General features: G+C 40.3%; 2 protein-coding genes across 2 annotated transcripts in view; both read left to right on the forward strand.

Moving 5' to 3' along the window:
* Positions 1 to 345: 345 nt before the first annotated feature.
* LOC118123384 (retinoic acid receptor alpha-B) lies at positions 346 to 16,058 on the forward strand. Its single transcript, XM_047343711.1, is given in 13 exon segments — positions 346 to 1,460; positions 11,002 to 11,156; positions 11,575 to 11,716; positions 12,632 to 12,646; positions 12,649 to 12,791; positions 12,947 to 13,007; positions 13,010 to 13,122; positions 13,270 to 13,306; positions 13,309 to 13,338; positions 13,341 to 13,469; positions 13,604 to 13,671; positions 14,593 to 14,683; positions 15,446 to 16,058. Coding segments are annotated over 13 exon segments (1,422 nt in total). The 5' UTR covers positions 346 to 1,264; the 3' UTR covers positions 15,688 to 16,058.
* An 858-nt stretch (positions 16,059 to 16,916) lies between these two features.
* Positions 16,917 to 22,158, forward strand: part of LOC118123690 — a 56,673-nt gene continuing 51,431 nt past the window's right edge. The window contains exon 1 of the mRNA XM_035181214.2: positions 16,917 to 21,252. Coding sequence (XP_035037105.2) covers positions 21,189 to 21,252 — 64 coding nt within the window. The 5' untranslated portion in view covers positions 16,917 to 21,188. The remainder of the gene's footprint in view (positions 21,253 to 22,158) is intronic.

Raw genomic sequence — 22,158 nt, forward strand, 5'->3', positions numbered from 1 at the left:
CTTCCTGGGCCGGGTAGAACGCATCCTCCAAAGAATGGAGCCCCTGAATTGAGAAGCATCTATGGGCTGAGAGGGGGGGGGGGGTACTCCCAGGGTGACATCTAAGTTAGAGCTGCCACTGAGTACAGGGATGTGTATTACAAAGATAACCAAGCTGTTGAGCTGGTAACCAAGGCGACGTTACAACTATTAATGATGGCAGACATCAGATATAAATAGCAGTAGTTACTTTAGTTGTGAAAGATCGAAGCCACACTGTGACTGTGGGGGCACGCACAGGTAGGTGGAGCTCGTGCGCAGCTGGTGTCACTCACCAAACCAGAGAGGGAGGGAGGGAGAGAGAGCGAGGGAGAGCGAGAGAGAGAGAGAGAGAGAGAGAGAGGGGCCGTCGGGTGCAGGGGGAGGTTACCACAGGACACTGCTCCTGTGCCGCCGCCGGATCTCAACAACAGGGAGACTCAGTAACTCTGAGCACCTTTGGATATTATCCCGCTTCCTGGACAAACCGCGGAAACTCCAGAGTCCTGCTCGGCTACATTGACGAGTCCGGGCTGCGTTTCCTGTGGGTTGTATCTGTTTTGTGTGAGGGGTAGAACCGGAGCGGAGCAGCGCGTCTCCACCGACCGGACATTGCTACTTTTCGGCGTTAAGCTACCTCCATTCACTGCGTGTGTGAGACACGGCGCTGGTGCTGGTGGCCACCGCGAAAGAGACGGCCAGTGTGGATACGATGATTAACAAGCGACGTGAATGAATACGTGAAGCTCGTGTAGAAATACACGCGAAAACAAAGCGCCAGCGTTGAGGAACCGACTGAAGCCGAAGACGTCGAGGTCGCCGTGTAGGAAGTGGAGCACGATGTAGTGTAACGTGACGTTTTTATTCTCTTTTTTAAATCTGCTCTGTTAGTAGAAAGTAACGAGGAGTCCAGCAGCTCAACTTAGTGACACTTGTAGCATTTACACGGGACCAAAAACACGGTGTTTAAAGCTTCCTTTGTGGCAGGGAAGCGCTCGTGTTCTTCCAGGGACAGGAGGTCAGCAGGACGGGTCATCTGCTCCTCTTTGCCCCACCTCCCCCTCCTGCCATCAGGCTGTTATGAAGATGTGAACTCCCTCCCTCCCTCCCTTCCCTTCTTCTCTTCTCTCTCTCTCCCCGCCGCTCGGGACGCTTTGAATTTTTCTCCCCTCCTTCTCCTATTTTGTTGGCTACAAAGGGGATCAAAGGCGACCCCGTCCTCCCTTCCCTCCCCCGTCTCTCGGTGATGTACGAAAGCGTGGATGTTGTGGGTCTGAGCCCCAGCCCCGGCCGCAGCAGCCCCAGCCCCGGCTCCTTCCTGAGCATGGACTACTACCACAGACCCCCGGGGCTCGGGCCGGAGAAGGGACTCCTGTCCGGTGTAGGACTCCAGCGTCCATTCGGGGGGTCTCTGGTGAGGCACTGGAGCGGATCCTGCCACTGTGAGTGCCATTTGACATTATTTTCACGTGTAAGGAAGACAATAGATCCGATTGAGACTGGGGCACATGCCAGCCTCCTTTTTATTCTAGTATCAGGTCCTCCAGAGCCCCCGTGACAGTCTGAGATAAACTTGATCCCAAATGAACACTGTTCTATAGCAACAACATGTAGTTTCATTCACTTTCCTGCACTCTTTGATTGCGATTAGCCGATAAGCTTCCCTCCCTCAGGTGGACTACTGTTGGTGTCTACACAGTTCAAATCAAGTAGATATATTCTTATATTTTGTTGTGGATATGGTTTCTCTATCTATTAACATTATAATCTGACTTTTCCTTCTCAGGGTTTGGCCAAAATAACATCAGTAAACCTTTACCTAAATACAAGTTTTCCAAAATCATGTATGAATGATGTTAAGTTAGTTGCAGCCTATGATGGCTGTTCCTCTGCTGATGCAGTTTGTATTAAGCACATGTTATCATGACTGGGCATCCTTATATCTGACAAATCTTACCTCTTGTCATGAGATGACCAACCTTTTTTTAATTGTTATGAACACAGTAATCTACGCTGTCTGTTTCTGTGACTTGAAGGTTTGGTGTTTGTTGTGAATGGAGCAACTCAAATGGCCTCAGTAGGTCAGCAGCAGCCTGAGCTCGTCTTCCACATGTAGCCAAACTTGCTTCACAATGGGTGAAATGAGAATGAGAGTGTCATAAGCTGCACATTTTAATATATAAAGTGGATTGATTACAGATGAATTATATAGTTGATAAATTAATCAGGACAGTGGTAACTTTTTTTGATTCAATTAATCACAGAAAGTCACTTTTTCTAAGCATCACCTCGTTTCAGCTTCTCAAGCTATTGGAGTTTTCTGTTTTTCTTTGTCGTATGTGATAGTAAAAATAATGACGATTATCTCTGGATTTTAGCTGCTGGTTGACCTAAACAAGACATTTGAAGAATCACCATTTTACTATCTTTCAAGAACAAATGCTTGATTGATTATTTGAGAAAATAAAGTGTTAGTTGCAACCCTAGAGGGATATTCAACATGGCACAGAATGTATTTATAGTAAGTCATTTTTTGTACACTATTATTTTGGTAATGACTTCAAGGTGATTGTAATGCATTTATTTTTATCCTAATTACAAAGCTGCAAAAGGTGAGATAGTCAAGGTGAAAATGTGTAGCCATAAGTAGTGATTACAGTGATGCCAGCATGTTAAATTCTGTTTGGCTCTGAGTTCAAGTAATGCGGGACACTGGAACTGGAGCTAGCTTTACTTTGACAGCAACACAGCAGCAGGCAGTTAGTGAGCAGTTCAACATGTGAATATGTTCCACTAATGATCCATATCTTGTTCACACACAATGTAGTGGCTGCATGAATTCAGTCTTAGGTGGAAGAGCTGGTCTTATGGAACTCATCACTGTTGATAAAAGTCAGTTCACATGTTGACAATATGTCAAGATCACAATCTAATAAGTGAATGTACCAATGAATTACTGAATTCATCAGGCTGATAAATGAAATAAAGCAATTGGGCTGCATCTTGCAAGAAACACAGTTACTATCAGAGGTAAGTTTAGGTCAATGATAACCCAGCCATGCTAGACTATATACAGTCTGGGAAAGTCCGTGTTGTTTTAGCTTCTGCTGAATTAACATTTGTAATGTATTTTGGCTCAATTTTAGATACAGAAAAGGATGAAGTCTTCTGTCCATACTGTGCGTTCATCTCCTCCGTTTTTGTGCTTGTTTTCTGAAAGCTTACACATGCGGATGAAATGGATGACACCAAGCTGTACCATCCGAAATCATGGCGGCCAGTCCATGTAGATGTTTCTCTTTTCTTACAAAGCACCATAAATTAGCCTTTTATCACCACCCTCAGATTACACATTAGGATTTTTGAAACATGTCATAGTGACATTAGAAAAATGCCAAACTGCCACTTGAACACAGTAACCAATGTATAGTCAAGTAAACATGGCATCTCCAAGTCTGTCCAGAACCAAGCTTTTGCTTTTAGTTCTTTCTATCACATTATTGTTGCCCAGATGGGTTTCCATGTCTTGTCTTTCACTGGTTGGTGGTGGCTCCTCCATTGTCCCCTCAACATGGTTGTTGTGGTCAACTTGCATTTCCTGCTCTTTTTATGCTCACTGGCGGCTTGGAAACTGTAAAGTGACTCAGTACTGCCACCCACTGCTATGGAGTATGCCACTGGTTGCTTGGAACACAGATATAATAGTATCTCAGTGATTGCAATACATCATTAATTTAATAAAAAAAAAATTTTTTTTGATGGCCCAAATTAAATTAGTGGTGTTGTTACATTATTTTCCAACCACTCACTTGGTTAGAGGCAGGGCACAACTGGGAGCGATTGTCAATCGATCTCTTTACTCACATGGTCATACTGTATGTGGTATTTTTCAGGACAGATACCAGTTGTTCATTAAATTGCAAAGTGTCTACTCTACAACTATCAGACAGGATGGTTATTGGTCACCCATTGTTTATCATGCAAACATGGGGCAACTCCACCAGGGCGTCACATGTTAGAGACAGCCAGTGTGAATGTCAGACGGTAACCTAAGGGTAGCGACATGATGATGTCACTGTGACATGGCCCTAGCACAACAGAGTTTAAGTCATAAAGAGAGAGAGTGTAAAGTTGATTCTGATTAGCCGGCGAGAAAAAAAAGAGGAGAGTGAGGCACTGTGTGTTAATGTGCGACTGGAATGAAGAGTGTCAAATGGGTTCAAAGGTCAAAGGCATGCACACACATTCAGTGACTGCTCCAGCAACATGTAAGCACCAGCTGCAAGATAGTGGCCCACTGTGTGTGTGTGTGTGTTTGGGTGTGATCCAGAGCAATGACTCACTGACAATTGGGAAGTGACCTACATCTCTCTCACTCTTTATTTCTCCTTCTATCTGCCTCTTTCTTTCCTGTGTCAGCTGCCCAGTCATCACTTCTCTGCACTGAATGACCTTTCTTTCTGTCTGTTGAAGATGCACATGCGTCACACACACACACACACACACACACACACATACACATACACATACACATACACACACACACAGCCACAGCCATTCACTCACAGTTTGTCTGGGAATGTGAGGAAACACTGACCAAGTTAGACCAGAGTGTGAGTGTGTGAAAAGGGGAGGAGGTGGATGGTTGCATGTCAGTGTTTGTATCTAACACAAGGGTGGGGAACCTTTTTCCTATCAGGGACCATTTTAGTTTTATAACATCCATCCCAACAGCAGATCATAACAAATTACATAATACATATCACAGTAAACTCTGTACTGCAATGGCTGGAACAGCTTCTGATATCTGATGTCAGATGATAGTGATGATGATACTCACAGCTGGCTTTGGCCAAAACCTCTTGCTTAAACAAATACTCCCTTATACCAAATGATTAGGTGGGTGGTGTTTGTTATGTCTGTTGTTTCACTGCAGGTCAGAGAGGAAAAACTGGAAGTTTCTTGAGCCGTTTTCAGACATGACTGAGTCCAGAGAATTGGCTACAGAGTTTACCCGTAGTCTGCCTTTCACACATGCACAACACCAATAAAAAAACATTGGTGTTGTCTTATCAAATTCTTAATCAGCATAAATAATCCTGGTCAGGATCAAATACAACTAACAATTATTTTCATTATTAATTAGCCAGTCTTTTCAAATATCAAAAGACAGGAAACGTTGCCCATCACACATGTGGCTGTAATAAAAGTTCCTGTTCTTGTGCATTAAGCTACAATAGGAAACTAAAAGTTTACAAAGTGAACCGTCACAACAAATATTGCTAATTATTTTGATAAACCATTTATAATGTGGTCAGTGCTTTAGTATTGGATTTGCTGGACTTTTTTGTTCATTTTTTAAGTCTTTTTATTAATTTGAAAAGCTCAAAACAGGTTTATCTGTTTAGCTTAGCCATATATCATCCCCCGATTGGATTTTCATAAATATTTGCATTTATTATTGGTACATAAGTTTACATGTACTTTGATAAAGGATTGTATCCATATTATCTACCCCCGGGTGCTGGTGAAAGTGGAGCAATGGATGGTAAAAGCTGTTTGAGCTGTACTGTATGTGTGTTAGCCTAGTCATTAGCACTGATGGTAGGTTTTGGGCTCAACAGTGTGTCAATGAAATTCATGTTAAAGAACTTATTTCTATGCCTTGTGAACTGTGCAGAGAGAGGGACTGAGGAAAGTGATTAGAGGCTGGTCTCTAAGCTGTCGTGCTCTCTGTTCAGGAACTGTTAGCTGGCATAAAGCCAGGACTGCCTGGGGAGACCATTTAATGTGTTTTACATTTGGAAAACGGCTTAGTCCAGCACTGGCTTACATGGAGTATTGTCACAATGGATTTGAACGTAAACTGACCCTGACTTTGGAAGGTTTTAGCCATGCTTTGACCCAGGTAAACCAAGAGACTCAAACGAATGTCTGGTCTTACACACTGCACTTCTCTCTGCCATGTTCACTATTGACCTTTATTCTGTTGCTTGTCTTTTTGCAGTTAGAGTGTATAGCCACAGCCTGTGAATAAGCAATTGCTCGGTAGCTGCAGGTATCATACATTTTGTATAAAGTTATATTCTGAACAGTGTTTCATTAGTTTCAATGTAGCAACATTGCTATTGCTATTGCATTTCATTGTGCAGGTCTGCATTGTATGTAGGGCTGCACAATTTAAAGCAAAATGTTGCTACAACTCTTAGCTGAATTGAGATCTCTTCAAATTTGAGTCTCTTGTTAAAACCTATATCATAATCTAGCCAAATGTCAAATATAACATTATTTTGAGGCTAAAAACAGCAGGGAAGGCATGTTGATGTATTCCTCCCACAGACCACATATACTATGGTGCAACTAACGACATGCCAGTGACAGTAAAACATGCATACAAACCGCTTTTAAGTTGCACACAGCAGTGGCATATGATAATCTGCCTGACTCATTTTGCTTTTTATTTCCCCGCCGACACACACACACACAATCACACAGAGAAATGTTGTCACATCTTCCCCATCCTCCTGTGTACACACCATCACAGATCAACACAGTTCTGTCATTTGTGGCTACAGCTCAGGGAGAAAAGGGAGGGCTTGGTTTTGACTTTGATGTAAATGTGGCAGTAATGTAAAAACTGAGATTGAAGAGGGGCGTGAATCGATGGCACAGCTTTCATTGTATGTATACAATGATGCTGACATTCCCCTTCCCCATGTAAAAGTATAGTGAGAGGGTGCAGCTGATGACAGTGGTTTGGTTTTCACCTGAATGATGACATGGGTCATCACAGCCTCTGGTGTGACTGCCTCACAGTAATATCCTAAATCCAGATCAACCACAAAACATGTCTCCCTTTCATTCTGGTAACTTGAACAGTTTGCCTCAGCTTCAAGATTTATCCTGTGGATGATTACACAATAAGACTAATAACATTGTTATTAGGTTTATTACTGAGCTTGAAGCCCCATCAAGCTCTGCTCTTCTAGAGAAAGAGCTTTTATTTGTTCTTTGTAAGACAAACAATACTATGACTGTTCTGACTGTTTATTTACTGTATTAAATGTCAGTCTGAATTAGGACTGTTAATCTATAACGGAATAAACAAAGTGTGTGTGTGTGTGTGTGTGTGTGTGTGTGTGTGTGTGTGTGTGTGTGTGTGTGTGTGTGTGTGTGTGTGTGTGTGTGTGTGTGTGTGTGTGTGTGTGTGTGTGTGTGTGTGTGTGTGTGTGTGTCACGATACAAGAGCAATGATGAAAAACAATTATTAAGTGTCAGTAATTTCAATACTGCTGTTTTCCGCAGTTTTTTCAGCCTCTACTTGTTTTGTTAACATACTAATATGCTCACGATGACGAATCAATACTGACTGAAATAATGAACAGCCTGCTTTTCACTGCCACTTAAGGTTTTATCTGACGGCAGTGCGATCACAATGGCGGTGCCATGTTAATTGTCGGGATATCACCAAAGTCATTCAAATACTTAATATCAGCACCATGACTATCTTTATCTTTGCTGTTTGACAATCCACCCAGTAGATGTTCACATATTCAAAAGCATTAAAGGAAACTTTCAAGTTTCAAAGTCAGTATATGTAAAAAATAGTGGGTCACTTCATGATGTTTGCTGATGAGATGAAACTATGTAAACACTGTTCCCCTTATCTGATTCCTCTCCTAACACACGGGTAAAGATGAGTCACAGACATTCCTCTCTGTTAGAATGTCCCTCATCTCAAGAGTAAGGAGAATGTCTTGTTCACTAAAGCAGGAGCGAGAGGCAGCGGGCAGAGATTAACAATCACAGAGGACATCACAGTCAAGAGACTGTTGGAAATATGAGGTGAGAGAGAGGGGTTTAAAAGAGGTCAGACAGGGTTTGGAAGTGTTGGCTGGAGTGTGCGTGAGAAGAGAGCAAAGACCAACAGGAGAGATGAAGCAAGGGAAAGATCGAAGTATGGCTAGTATGATGGGGGTGGATATTCTTTTATACGGCATGAATACATTGTTATAAATTCAAATTCCCACGTCTGCGACGCCTTTGTTAAGCTTTTGAAGAATTTCAGGATCGCACGCAAGGAGATCACTGGGGGTGTGTCCTAAAAGTTGACCCCGGTTCAGCTCGTATTTTGTGAGTCAACTTACTGCTCCCCATACCCACCCATTTTCTTTTGCAACGTTATGGCAGCCTTTTAACTTTATGAACTGTTTGTGTTCATTCAACTCGATTGATGGTTGATGGACACTTACTTACCTTTAATATATATTAAAATATTATATATATAATGCTGCTAACTATAGGCAGTAGAGATGCACGATATGGATTTTTCCAGCCGATACCGATAATAACATGCTTCACATGGCTGATACGGATAATAATTTGCGTTTATAGCCTGTAGTTTATGCACACCTGAGGGTCAAATTTCAAAATATAGTAGGCAAATATGGATGAATTAATATTCCATTGTTAACACAACTAAAACAGTTCTGACTGAGTGTATACATTTAGTTTTTTAGTGAAGAACATCAGAAAACTTCAAACCACTTTAGGTGTGAGGGAGACCCCGGTGGCATGGTCTATTGCCACAGTGGCGCCCAATGTGGGGCTCCAGGCAGCCAGAAACGCGGGCCGGCAAGCGGAGATGGCGCTGGTACGGTTTGAAGAGGATTTCTCGGCCGCGTACGGGGACCGAGCAGCGGAGAGCAGAAGGTAGCCGGAAGTATATAACCGATTATGTGTTTATCAGACGTTTTATCGGTTATAATTTCCGATTCCGATAAATATATAATAATAATATGAAATTCCCATTATATATCATGCATCCCTAATAGGCAGTAATGTAATATTATCTATTAGCATTGAAATATGTGCTGAAAATAGATACTGCTGAAAAAGCTGGCTGGGGCATCGGCGAGAATGATCTATGTACCTCTGTGATATCACGTCTTTAAGGTATGTAAGTTTCACCCAGATAAAACTCAGTTATGATGTTAAGTTCTATGACATTCATTATTTTTTAAATGCACTGGTATTGGATCAGTACTCTGTATTGGCCGCTAAGAAAAGTCCAGGTATCTGAAACATCTCATCAGAACATCTCTATCAGCAGCATCTGCAAACAATGGGACATTGCTCCTTTGCCTGCAGATATACCTCACTGAAAAATACAATCCCAGTTTATTGCTATGCACATTTGATAGTCAGGTCTTGTTGGTTTTAAATAGGTGGATGCAGCTAAGTGTAGCTTATTTAATGTCAAAACATATTTAAAAATGTCATGAAGGAAATTTAAACCTATTTCAGGAGGACAAGCACACAAACACAATCTGCATGTGACATCTGCTGGTTATAAAAATCCACATTATACAGAAGATTGTTTTGACCTTGAATGAAGTCTGTTGGACAGTAGCCAGCTGTCTAGTTCTGGTGGAAGAGCTTCTAAATATTCTCTTTACAAAATTATGCAGACACTAAATACATACTGAATACAACATTCAATGCTCACAAAATGTGGAATAAAATCAACAGCTTATTGCCCTGACAAAATTTAACATTACATGGATTTTTTGCAGGGCTTTAGTACAGGGTTCTCCTCCATTGTGCAGATTTTCTTTTTTCCTGATACACAGCAATGACTGACTTGTATTGCTAGAGTTAGATTACACTGGATTTTCTAATATTGTCATTATTTTACCTTCTTTCATATCTCACCATGTTACATAAATTAATAATACATTTTCCATTCTTGGCCAGAAACATGGCATCAGAAAAAACAAGATACAATGTCTTTCTTTCAGTACCTTAATATACTGCTGTGCATTCATTTAGAAAAAAACAAAAGGGCAGCAGGAATTCGAGAAATTTGCATTAGTTCACATAAAACTGAAATTAAAGTTCATAGAAATGTACCTGACTATGATATGACTAACAGTTAATTTTGGAGGGTGACATATCTGACAATGATGTGACAAAGAACACTAAGATGTCTCACTCTGATGGGTTTGTTGGAGCTTCAGAAACACTTGTATAGTGGTGTTACAGAATGACAGTCTTCTGACAAACTATCTTTGACAAGACTGCGGCATGCAGAGGCAGTTCAGTCTATCGGTGACAGCCACCCTAGAACCATTTAGAAATGCAGCTGCAGCTGAGTGTTTTCTACACTGCATTGCTAATATTAATGGTTTTTGATAATGGTTATTAGTGATGGAGCTTATGTCATCCTCCTTTTGAAATGTGTCAAAGTACACATTCAACCAAGAATCAATCACGATCACGATGTCTTAAAAACACAGAGTGGCTGTGGCTCAGGTGGTAGAGCAGGTCATCCACTAACAAGAGGGTTGGTGGTTCGATGTCTGGCTCCTCTGATCTGGATGCCAAAGTGACCTTGGTCAAGAAACTGAACGCCAAGTTTCCCTCCTATAGCAATGTGTCAGCAGTATGTGAATGATGTTTAATAGAAAAAGCGCAGCACATGGTAGCGCTGTATGAATGTGTATGTGAATGTGACTTGTACTGTAAAGCGCTTTGAGTGGTCAATAAGACTAGAAAAGTCTATTTCTACTTGCCATTTGGTTTAAGTTAGTCAATGTAAGGTGAAAACTACAAACAGGACGGTCCACTCTGATGCAGAACAGTTCCTCAGCTAATTTGGTTTTGGTAGTTGGTGACTTTGGGAACTTATGTAACGGCCATGGCTATAGCTACCATTGTAAATGCTTTTGTTTTACTGGTTATTCTGCCTGCATCCATGCACCTGAGCCAGCTCTACTCCAATCTTGTACCACTACCATTTTGGAGGATACCAAAAGAAGGGTGCGTCATTATTTCAAATAAATAAATAGAATAATCTTTTTCTAAATCCTGATACAACTGAAGTCAAATCGTAGAGAACATTGATTTAGGAGCGAGAATGCACTTAAATGCCACTATGACTGAATGCATATCTGTGTGTTTCCCCTCTGTCTGTCCCTGCAGCTATAGAGACTGAGAGCACGAGTTCAGGGGAGGACCTGCTTGTCCCCAGCCCCCCCTCACCTCCACCTCCGCCCCGCATCTACAAGCCCTGCTTTGTATGTCAGGACAAATCTTCAGGATACCACTATGGAGTCAGTGCTTGTGAGGGCTGCAAGGTAGGCAGCTAAACATACAGTACGCTTTGGCTAAACTTAACAGCACAACATGCACCAACTACAGCACCTCTTCTGGTTTAACTGTACATGAATAGATGCAAGCTACAGCTAGAGAACCTAAATAAAGAATGAATACAAGGAGCATGAGACTACAGAGAATTAGCTTAATGTGTCGTGGAAGAGGTCATGACCTTGATCTGTAAGCCTCTTTGCTTTATCTCATTCTACACACACCCACTCAAACACGCATAATCAGTGCATGCAGTTTGCATTTACGGTTTTTTTTGTGTTTGTGTCTTGTGCTCCAACAAAACAAATCAGTCACTCTTAGCTCAATTAGAGGATTATTATTCTGTGTACAATGTTTTCTGTTCCCCTGCTGCTGTGTTCCATTCTTTGCCCCCATTTCTTTGTGCAGGGTTTCTTTCGGAGAAGCATCCAGAAGAACATGCTGTACACCTGCCACAGAGACAAAGTCTGTGTCATAAACAAGGTGACGAGGAACCGCTGTCAGTCCTGCAGACTACAGAAATGTCTCGATGTTGGCATGTCCAAGGAGTGTGAGTACACTAAATAAACAGTGAACACATCCACTCTCTCAGAGTGAATGTAAGAAACCTGAAATGTTTGAGAGACACTTAACTACAGATGTGTATAATTAATATGTAGGGACCCAATAATAGAACGCTTGAAGCAGGGTAAGCTTTACAGTTCAAGCTCTTTCCCAGCAGCTCAGTGATGTGTTTTATGCTTGATATTTGTCTCCTCCTAGTGGATGTTTACAGGAAAGACATTCCCCTCAAAACCGTTCGGAAAGTCAAAATAATCTCCTTTCCTAACCACTATTCCTTGACCTCCTGATACTTTCCATTGAGGTCAAGGAATAGTGGTTAGGAAAGGAGCTTAAATTGACTCCACAAGATGTGAAGGGGAATCCGTAAGGAGTTAGGAAAGGAGAACCATGGTGCAGAAAAAATCTCACTTGACTTACACTCAGTGTTTTTGTTTATGCACAATAGAAGATCCACAGACTGTCTGGTCCTCTGTGATGTGCCAAGTAAAGTTTCCTTTACAAAACAGAATGACACATCCTGAGAAAATTGACAGAATTATTAGGTGGGCTAAAAATAAACTATAAATGTCTATACAAGACCTGAAACTATTAGCATCCAGAGATGTAAATAAAGAGCCAAAAGAACCTAAGGACTTAGTCTGTCTATTAATGAGGAGAAAATTCCATAATATGGCGGCTGTGATAGCAAATGCTTGGCCACCCTTTGTTAGAAACCCTTTTCATTCCATGTGAGTTTGCAGGCCTGATTATGAAACCGTTCTCTCAAAGTGTGTCGTGCTTCCCATGACAAGTGAAACCTTTTTAATGATGATTTAAAGACTTGACGGAGCAACCTTCTTGTTCTTGAATCGAATTCCTGCCCAAATTGATAAGATCTTCCTATCATTACCCCCAACATCAGTAGTGCGAAATGACAGAACGAAAAGAAGAAGGAGGAGAAGAGGCAGGGGGAGGCGAGGATCTACGTTCTGTCAGCAGACACAGAGCAGATGATTGAGCGAGTGCTTCAGGCCCATAAGGAAACCTTTCCCTCCCTCTGTCAGCTGGGAAAATACACCACGGTAATCAAACAGACACAGCACAGCATTTTATCAACACATGAACTACCTCAATCAATGAATCAAAAACTCAGAACAACTAAAGACAAATTGATTGTACAGACTAAACTATAAAGACATTTTCTGCCTTCTATCAGTCACCTGACCCTTATCTACAGGCCAACAGCGCAGAGCACCGTGTTTCGCTGGATGTCAGTCTTTGGGACAAGTTCAGTGAACTGTCACCAAATGCATCATTAAGACAGTGGAGTTTGCCAAGCAGCTGCCAGGCTTCACAACGCTCACCATCGCTGATCAGATCACCCTGCTCAAAGCCGCCTGCCTCGACATACTGGTGAGTTTAATACTGTTTTCAATCAGAGTGTAACAGCTTTAAAAGACAGAGATCATTTCACACTTGGGAAAATGTACAGTTGTGGCACAGCAGAGTTATGTATAAAATGTATTTTTTTTCTTTCCCCATGTCATCCCCTTTTCCTAGATTCTGAGGATCTGCACCCGCTACACCCCAGACCAGGACGCATGACTTTCTCTGACGGTTTGACTCTGAACCTGCCCAGATGCACAACGCTGGGTTGGACCTCTCACAGACTTTGTATTCTCCTTCGCCAAACCAGCTGCTGCTGCTGGAGATGGACGACGCAGAGACAGGATTGCTCAGCGCCATCTGCCTGCTGTGTGGTGCTGCACTTCACTCCTCAGGAATATGAAATATAATAATTAATAAAAGAAAATCATGGGAAAATGCAAAGCTGCTTGACGTTATTGGATGTGCATGTGTGTTTTGTGATTTATTTTTTGGGTTGTGCATGCAGATCGTCAGGATCTGGAGGAACCAGAAAAGGTGGACGTTCTTCAGGAGCCTTTGTTAGAAGCCTTGAAGGTTTGACATCTGATTATTATCATTATACAACCATGTTACTTTCGGTTTATTACATTGTTGCTTACATCTTAAATATGCTTTTCTGTATAATATGTACATACACCGAAAAGTTGTTATTATAGTAGCTAACTGAAGTCTTTGGTTGTTATAATTAATATATCTTCCGTCCACAAAAGGATAGAAACTAAGAATAACTCAGCCCCGGCACATTATTTCCTATGTATTAATACTATTTATAGACTCAGTTTGTCATTTTTTAACGAAGGTTACCTGGGGAAATAGCCGTTTTGTTGGGGACTACCTTCTCGAGTGGATTAATCCGCAGCCACAGTATTTCTGACAGCAGGACAGTGTATGCAGGGAGTCAAAGTAAACTACGCTGTGGGTGGTCATGATGATAATGGAACATATCACCCAGTGTGAAACAATGTGGTTCACTGATGTGTTTTTTAATAGTTTGTAGACAATGAATTTCAGTATGTATCAGCCTTTGATTCATACACAATATTTATTATTCTGATTATTATTGGTCTTTATCGTGGGATTTGTTGTCAATGAAAATTTAGATGATCTACAGTTTTATGTGTTAAGAAATGGCAACAGTTATTCACATTGTTTATCATAAGTAGCAGAATTATAAAATGCTACTCACATATATAATATATAAATCCATTTTCATGTAATATTTATTCTATAATAAATGTATTTAGCAGTAATGTGGCAACTGTAAGAGGAGTCTTAGTAAAGAAATTAAACAAGAGTAAAAAAAATGGATTCTGATTTAAAACACAAATAGAGCAAAAGAATTCAAAACAGGAATCATCATCTGTGGTTGCTGAAATTAGAGGAAACATTATGAGGGCACACAAAAAGCAAAAGTGTCATGTAAATACTTTCCTCCACATCTTTTTGTGTGTGCAGATCTATGTGAGGAGGAGGAGGCCTGATAAACCCTGTATGTTCCCCAAAATACTGATGAAGATAACTGACCTCCGGAGCATCAGTGTGAAGGGTGAGACGCACACAGATGCTGATGCATGTGACAGTGCAGATATTGTAAAATTCTATAACAGGACATTTATGTTTAACATGTTTACATTAAAGTCAGTTCTATATTTGCTTTTTCTCCCTTTTTTGCTACATTGTGTTTTATTGAGTAGCCTTTCTGTTTTATGATTTACAATTTTTAATGTTTTTTGCCAACCCTGCACTCCCCCCATGATCATGATAAAGTCATTATGATGTAAATTCCACAACATTATTACATTTAATACAATGACTGTCATTAGAAGGCTGAGTTTTTCATTTGAACAAAAAAAACAAGACTTTTCAATTCACAAATAATTTCATCATTTTCACTTTTTCAATGTCTTATCACTGATGCGTTGTCTTCAGTGATGCAGGAGTTTACCCATTAAGGTTTTAATGTGAAACTTCTCTGTAGAAAGTGCTTGATTAGATTATGGTGAACTAACAATCATCTAAAAAACAGCAAAGCAGAACCCTTTGTTCACCAGTGTAATTCATTATTATTATTATACATTTTTTTGAATGTATGGTGTAATCATTTTTCTAGGGGTAGTAACATTTCCTGTGTATTAAACACATAGGATGCATGCGAAACGATAAGAAGAATGGATGTTTTTTGTTCAATAAGATTTACATATTTGATAATGAAAAGAAATTGCAGAATAATAATTACATTTTCAGTCAGTGAAGGAAGGCTCCTTCATAAGGACTTGCTCTGATATCCTGATGTCATTTTCTCTTTTAGGGGCTGAGCGAGTGATCACTCTGAAAATGGAGATCCCTGGCTCCATGCCTCCTCTCATCCAGGAGATGCTGGAGAACTCTGAGGGTCTGGAGGGGCACGGAGTCGGGGGAGAGAAAGGTGGAGGAAAGGGTAGAGCAGAAGGCCGACAGGAGGATGAAACAGACCTCAGGAGCTGCCATCCAAGTCCGTCACCCAAATCAGTCCCCTCTCCCAGCCCAAGCCCTGCACCCTGCTCCCCATAGGTCCCCTCACCCTCCGACTGAAGTTCTGCACTCAGCACCTCTGCTCCACACTGCAGTGGGAGTGGGGGGGGAGGCAGTGCACATGGCACACACACAGGGAATGAAAGCAGAAACAAATTGCACCTGATAACAGATAATATGGAGGAGAGAACAGAATGGACTTCTGAACCTATAAACTTGAAATGGGAGAGAAGCAAAGTGAAGGACAGCAGGAAAACTGTGATGTGAGGACTGATTTGATGTCCAGACATCCATTTCATACATACAGTGCAAAAAATGTGATTTAATTTTTTTTTTTTTAATCATTTTATAATACCTGAAATGTTAAGTATTTTTCAGACTGTGTGAACCTTAATGAAGGATTGTGTATATACTGTATGGACAGACTGATGATATATCTTATACACACACACGCACACACACATATGTCCATAACAGAGGCATGGTGGCAGTTTTCTCAACCTTGTGGTTTTATCTTAAAAGCATCATCCGGAGCAGGCAGGTGTTGCCGGTGGTTAATACCAGCATTGGAGTGTATTGCTCAGGCACATCATTTGGGCTGATGATGTTACAGGCAGTCAGATTCAGCAGCAACAATTCAAATGAACAAAAACAAATCCTCACAAAATGATGTCAACAACTTCAGTTCTTCAGAGTCTTTTAAACCGCTTCTCAAGGAAGGTTTGTATCTGCTGTGAGCAAAATCTTCTTTAAGCAGTCATATGTGACTTGTCCTTCATGTCGGTGCAGGCTCATCCACACTGATACATTTGAGTTTAAACACATCACTTTTGCTGAGACTTTTAGAAACGTTTCAGTTTTGAAAACTGGAGTTACATTTTTGACTTTAGCAAACAATGACAAAGTCACCCTCATTGGCTTCCTGATAGGGTTTTATTAGTTACCATTCAACTACCAGCAGTTAACACAGTATGACAAATTGCAAGCGATTCTAACCCTCATAGTAAATTATCCACTTTGTTGTTGGTCCAAGCAGAGACATCTCTCATTAAACCTTTTGCCATTTTTGTTCCTGATTCTTGGTATTTTCAGAGTTGACAGTCTGCTTCCTGTTTACACAGGCATGGACATGCCAGGGCCCTGTACTATGAAGCAGGATTTGCGATTATCGGGGTAACTTCAGGTTCTATTCAGAGTTTTCAGTCCTACAAATCTAGTTCACTTCTTATCGAGGTAAATCACCACGGTAACTTGTGCTGATGTAACCTGCTTCAGAGCAGGTTATGTTCAAGTTGAGAGATCAAGCTTTATAAAAGCTCCTCCCACTGACCAATCAATTCCTTTCAAACATGACATTGCCGTTCTTAGAGGAACCCGTGGAGCTTGATGCGCGGATTGTTTGAGGGTTTCTGAGAAAGGCATGGGTCTTAAGAGACCGGCAAAGATATAGATTTTCATCAAAGGGAATAATGAGCCTTTTATCAGCTGCTGTTGCTGAACATAACCAACCTGACTCGTAGGAGCAATGTGCTCAGTAACACAGACTGTCTGCGTTGATCGACGTTTCTTTACTTCTCACCTGTTCACTGTGGATGATGCAGAGAAGATCAGCAATACACTGTATGCACTTTTACACATTAATAGCAATGTCTTTTCTTTAGTCTAATCTATTGTCCTTTTTGGTGTTCAACTTATGATTTAATTTCTGACTTGTTTACAAACCACACTGTGCATTTGTTTACTGATATCAATATACAGTTGGCGACTGCTTAGCCTGACTGCATTTGTCAGGTTAAGTTAAGTTGGATATCTGAGAGATATCCTGGGTATGTTGAACTCGCTTCATAGTACAGGCCCCAGGTTAGTGATTTTGATAAATACTTTAAGATGTGTTGGTATGGACGGAGATTGTTTCTGATCTGAAGCTAAAATGTTCGTTTGGATAGAGATTGTTTTAGTTTAGTTTCAAAATGTAACGGTGCATGGGAGTTTGAAAAAAAAACGACATGAGATATCCAGAGGAGATCATGGAGAACAGCGGCAATGTGTGTGATGTGGTTAAAGCAAGGGTTGGTAATCCTGGAAAAGCTAGCAAGAGTAGGCTACACTTTGAAAAATGCAACCAATGCATTCCAGCCCCTCTCGTTAAAGTAGCGTCCATATGAACATGCACTGACACCTGCTAGAAGCTGACTTTTCTGTGACTCGCTCGCTAACTTTTGCCTATTTCTACTTCTCCATGGCTGAAGACACGTGAATGATCACAAAGGGTTTTAGTTCATTTCATACGGACCAAATTAAATGATTGGTCGTTTTTGTTAGATTCCTGCGAGAGCCAGAGACTTTTTTAATGGCTGTCTGTATGTGAAGAGGATTTTCAGTGTAGTGAAGGGTTTCAGAAACAAATTATCAACCCTAGCTTTCACTTCAGAGATGCAGAATTTTAAGATGTTTTATTGTGTAACCGACTTTCCCAGAGTCAGAAAGAAATAAATCCCTCAAGACGTACCTTTTTATATATTTGTCTGAAGTTATATCAAATAGCTGCTTTGCTCAGTTGTGGGTGTATATCGGATCAAATAACAAAATTGGTAAACCTAGGCAAGTAAACCAAATTGGAGTGAGGGGGCACAGTCTCAGACTTAGAAAACCTAAGCTCTACACAATAAGCACTAAAACCAGGACCCCCGAGTGATACACAACCTGTGTAGTTCTGTAGCATCGTCAGTGTAAGGATTTACCTGAGCAATCAGCTGGTCCACCCAGTATTTATTTACAGTTGTTTCCTTGTAGCCTCTGCCTATGTCTGGTCTCTGTACGTCTTTTGAGTAATTTTACTCTTACATGTGTTTATTATTAGTGGATCTCCTCGTATATGTAGAATCATTATGTAGAATAATATATTGTATATAAAAAGGCTGTGAAAGTAGTTGTTGAACTGAGATGGAAAGTTATTTTCCTAAATGTACATTTGTGTATTCGGTTTTTCCCCAGTTCAGCAATGAAGACGTCTTCCTCCATCACTGTCACCTCCATCTTGCCGTCAAAATTGTACTTCTTTCTTTCTCCTCACAGACACATCAGGCACAAATAATATTAAACCTTGACTGAATTACCTTTCAGAAATCTAAAGGAAAAATTGCAGAATTTCTGTAGCTTCAGGCAAATGTTTCTCTATGTTCTTGTAACTTCACATCAGTGTACTTCAAGTTTTGTTTGGGGTTGTTTTCAGATCAAGCTTCAGTAATCCAAATGACTTCATCAAACTGAAGCATAAAAAAATTGTAAAATTTGAATTAATACAATGTTTGCCTCTTGTTGGACACTTTCACCACTGTTATAGGGTTAAGGCTGCTGCACACGAGAGGGTTTTCAACTCTTGACCGATTTCAAAAACATGAGACAACACACATAATTTAACCGATGTTCAATGTTTGGCCAGAACATAAGACCATACACTTGCTGTTTGTAGGAAACAATTACACAGTGGCGATTCCAGAAACTTCAAACCTTACAGAAACTCACAATATAATTCTTCAGTTTTAGTTTTTTTTACGACAGTAGGCAAACAACTTTTAGGTGCATTACCGCCACCTTCTGAACTGGAGTGTGGCTTCAGAAGAAAAACCAACATGGAGGAGGACTGACGTCATGTGTCTGTTTTGCAGTGACAAGAAAAAAAACTGGATGTAGTCATGGCTGAGGAGGCGGAATTGGCTTAAACATTTTGAAATGTATTTTTGTTTTGTCCAGTTGGTGACTCTTACCGGTCAGCTCGCTGTCATTGGGTTTCTGTCGGAGCCGTTTATCAATTTAAATGATCAAACATGTTTGATATTTATGATTCAAGATTAGGGAGGCTCCGACTCAATCGGTGGCATTAAGATTATTTTATAAACCTCTCACACTTAGGGATTATTTTGGCAGACAATCGGCACTGACCGACCTCCAGTTGGGAACGCCCCAGAGATTGTTGGAAGGGGCAAAACCGGGTCTGGAATCAGCCCGACTTTCCCTTCGTGTGCAGCAGCCTTTAGCTGACACAGTGCCACTGTCAACTGTTACTCCAACTCCAGCATTGTCCTCCTCAATTTATGGTGAGGTAAAACTCACTCAAAGAAGTATAAAAATACCGGGGGTTAAATAAAGGTGATTTTCTTCTTATGTCCTGTACTATGTCTGCTCTTGGTGTTCACTGTGAAATGTGTCTATTATAATATTGACTTTATCTTACACAAGTCACAATGTTAGAAAAAACATGGGAGAGTCTTATCTAAACACGTATCACTGTAATCTTCCTCTCAACAAGGTCACTGGCCTCACAAATCACCTTGTGAACATGATATCTCAAAAACACCAGTCACTGATTTAATGTGGTTACTTATAGGTCAAGGTCACGGGGGAGAAAAGAGTTCATCAAGAAATAAGTAGATTTTACCCTTAAAACAAGGAAGTCAGCTAGAGGATCTGAGAAAAATGTTCTTTCCTTTGTGGTTGTTCTCAGAATCTATAGCTACAGACCACACTGGACAGTTTAAGTGCAATGTTTTTCTTTAGCTTAAGCAAAGGGACACAATTGGAATTTAGTAATATTTTTAATTCTTACAACGAGCCATTTGTTTTAGCTGGAGATTGAAAGTGTGAACCTGAAGTCCTCCGTCAGCATTTAGGTCTTCCACGACTTCTGGATTTAAAACCTTGTTGATAAGATGTTACAACAGCACAGACATAATTTCTTTGAAGCTGATATAGTTAACTAACAGTAGAAAAGAACAGCATTACTCGAGCATTCATCGTTGTGTCTCTGGCGACCTGTTTATTAATGCCGCGCGTTTGTGGACCCTGTTAGGTTTTCACTGACTCTCCACAAACACTGCTGCTAATGTTCATGACCTCATTTTCACTAAACTGAGAAGTTAGCAAGTAACAAAGTACTAGATCATGTTGATGCCCCTTACATTACATTATACATGGTCACAGCTTTGTCAAATATATAACTTGTGTAATGTTGTTGTTGCTCAACTCAAGGCGAGGAAACACATTACAGTAATACATGCACATGTCATCCTTAGATGAGATGAGAGAGTTCCGTTCCGTTCACTCAGAGAGTCTGCCGACATTTGCAAAGCCCATTTTCAAACAACATCCACCAGACTTCAGACAAATAAAACTCCAAATTCACTGTGATTCCTTCAGATCGGACCCCAAATTGAATCGGTCCAAATCTCTTCCCTCCACCAAATTCATCAGAAAGGATCTCATTGACAAATAAACATGACAACAGTGTTCACATGAAAAATGCCAGAAAGTGTCAAGCAAACGGAAACTGGCCAATCACATGTCTAAATGTCAGACACAGAAGTTGTTGGTTATAGAAACGTCAACTCCACAGCTGCAAGAAAGCAGGAACATCTTGTTGGTTACTAAGCAACATACCACCATCAATATCAAGTAGGTTGGGTTGTGAAAGTCTTGCCCAGAGTTAAAGTGAGAAAGCTTACGCTGCTGGGGTCACTCTGCTCTGCATCCTCTCTGTGTTTATGAGCTCAGACACTTCATCTGCGATAATCAGGATGTTGAAACTCCTTCTTAGACTCTCTATTGGTGAGTAACAAGTGCTTAATGTGAAAAAGATAATGTTGCAGTTTTTTCTACAGGATTGTTCAGAATTTTTAAATTATTTATTATTTATAAAATTCATGTATGTAATCCAAATGTAAACCTTAGGTCTAACGAGCCAAATGTTTTTGGACTGAAAATGGAAACTAGAAATATGAAAGTTGACCATGAGTGTGTTCTGTGTTAAATGTCTAAAGATGCTTTTGTTTTCCTATAGGCGTGATCCAATATAAATACATAAATTGGATATGCATTATATTGGATATGCAGAGATAATTCACTCAGGAATAAAACTGTTTCACAATGATATTCTACCACTCGTTATACTGAATCAAAACTGTCTCCAAACTGAAACTGTTTAACAGAAACATACCTTCTCAGAATCATATCTGAATAAACATCATGTACACATTGACTGGTCAAAATCCCTCTATACAAATCTGTTGTTGTGCCTTAATGCATTAAACGTGATACCATAAAATGGTGTGCCTTTCGGCATTCAATAAATTTGGTTATCAAAATAAAATATTAAATATTAATGTTTTATTATTAATATTAAATAATAACTTTAATTGATTAAAGTTACCTCGGGGCACCACCCTTCAAAGGAAGGGAAAAGATAGCCAATTTATTGATTAAGTCTCATAAAGGTTCTAACTACAAATTTGGAACTCTGATTAACAATTAAATTAATAACTCTAACCAAAATTACCATATAGATAGTTAGCTAAGTTGAAGGATATGGAGTTCTTGACAGTGTAGAGGTTGGCAAAATTCACTTATGCAACATTAATGAAAAAACATTTGTGAAAGAAAAACATTTATTATGAATATAATAAAGTATAAAAACACTAACGGTGTACTTACTAAACAAAGATAGGTATGTGAGTA

The sequence above is a fragment of the Hippoglossus stenolepis genome, chromosome 16 (genome assembly GCF_022539355.2).
Source record: "Hippoglossus stenolepis isolate QCI-W04-F060 chromosome 16, HSTE1.2, whole genome shotgun sequence".
Taxonomy (NCBI): Eukaryota; Metazoa; Chordata; class Actinopteri; order Pleuronectiformes; family Pleuronectidae; genus Hippoglossus; species Hippoglossus stenolepis.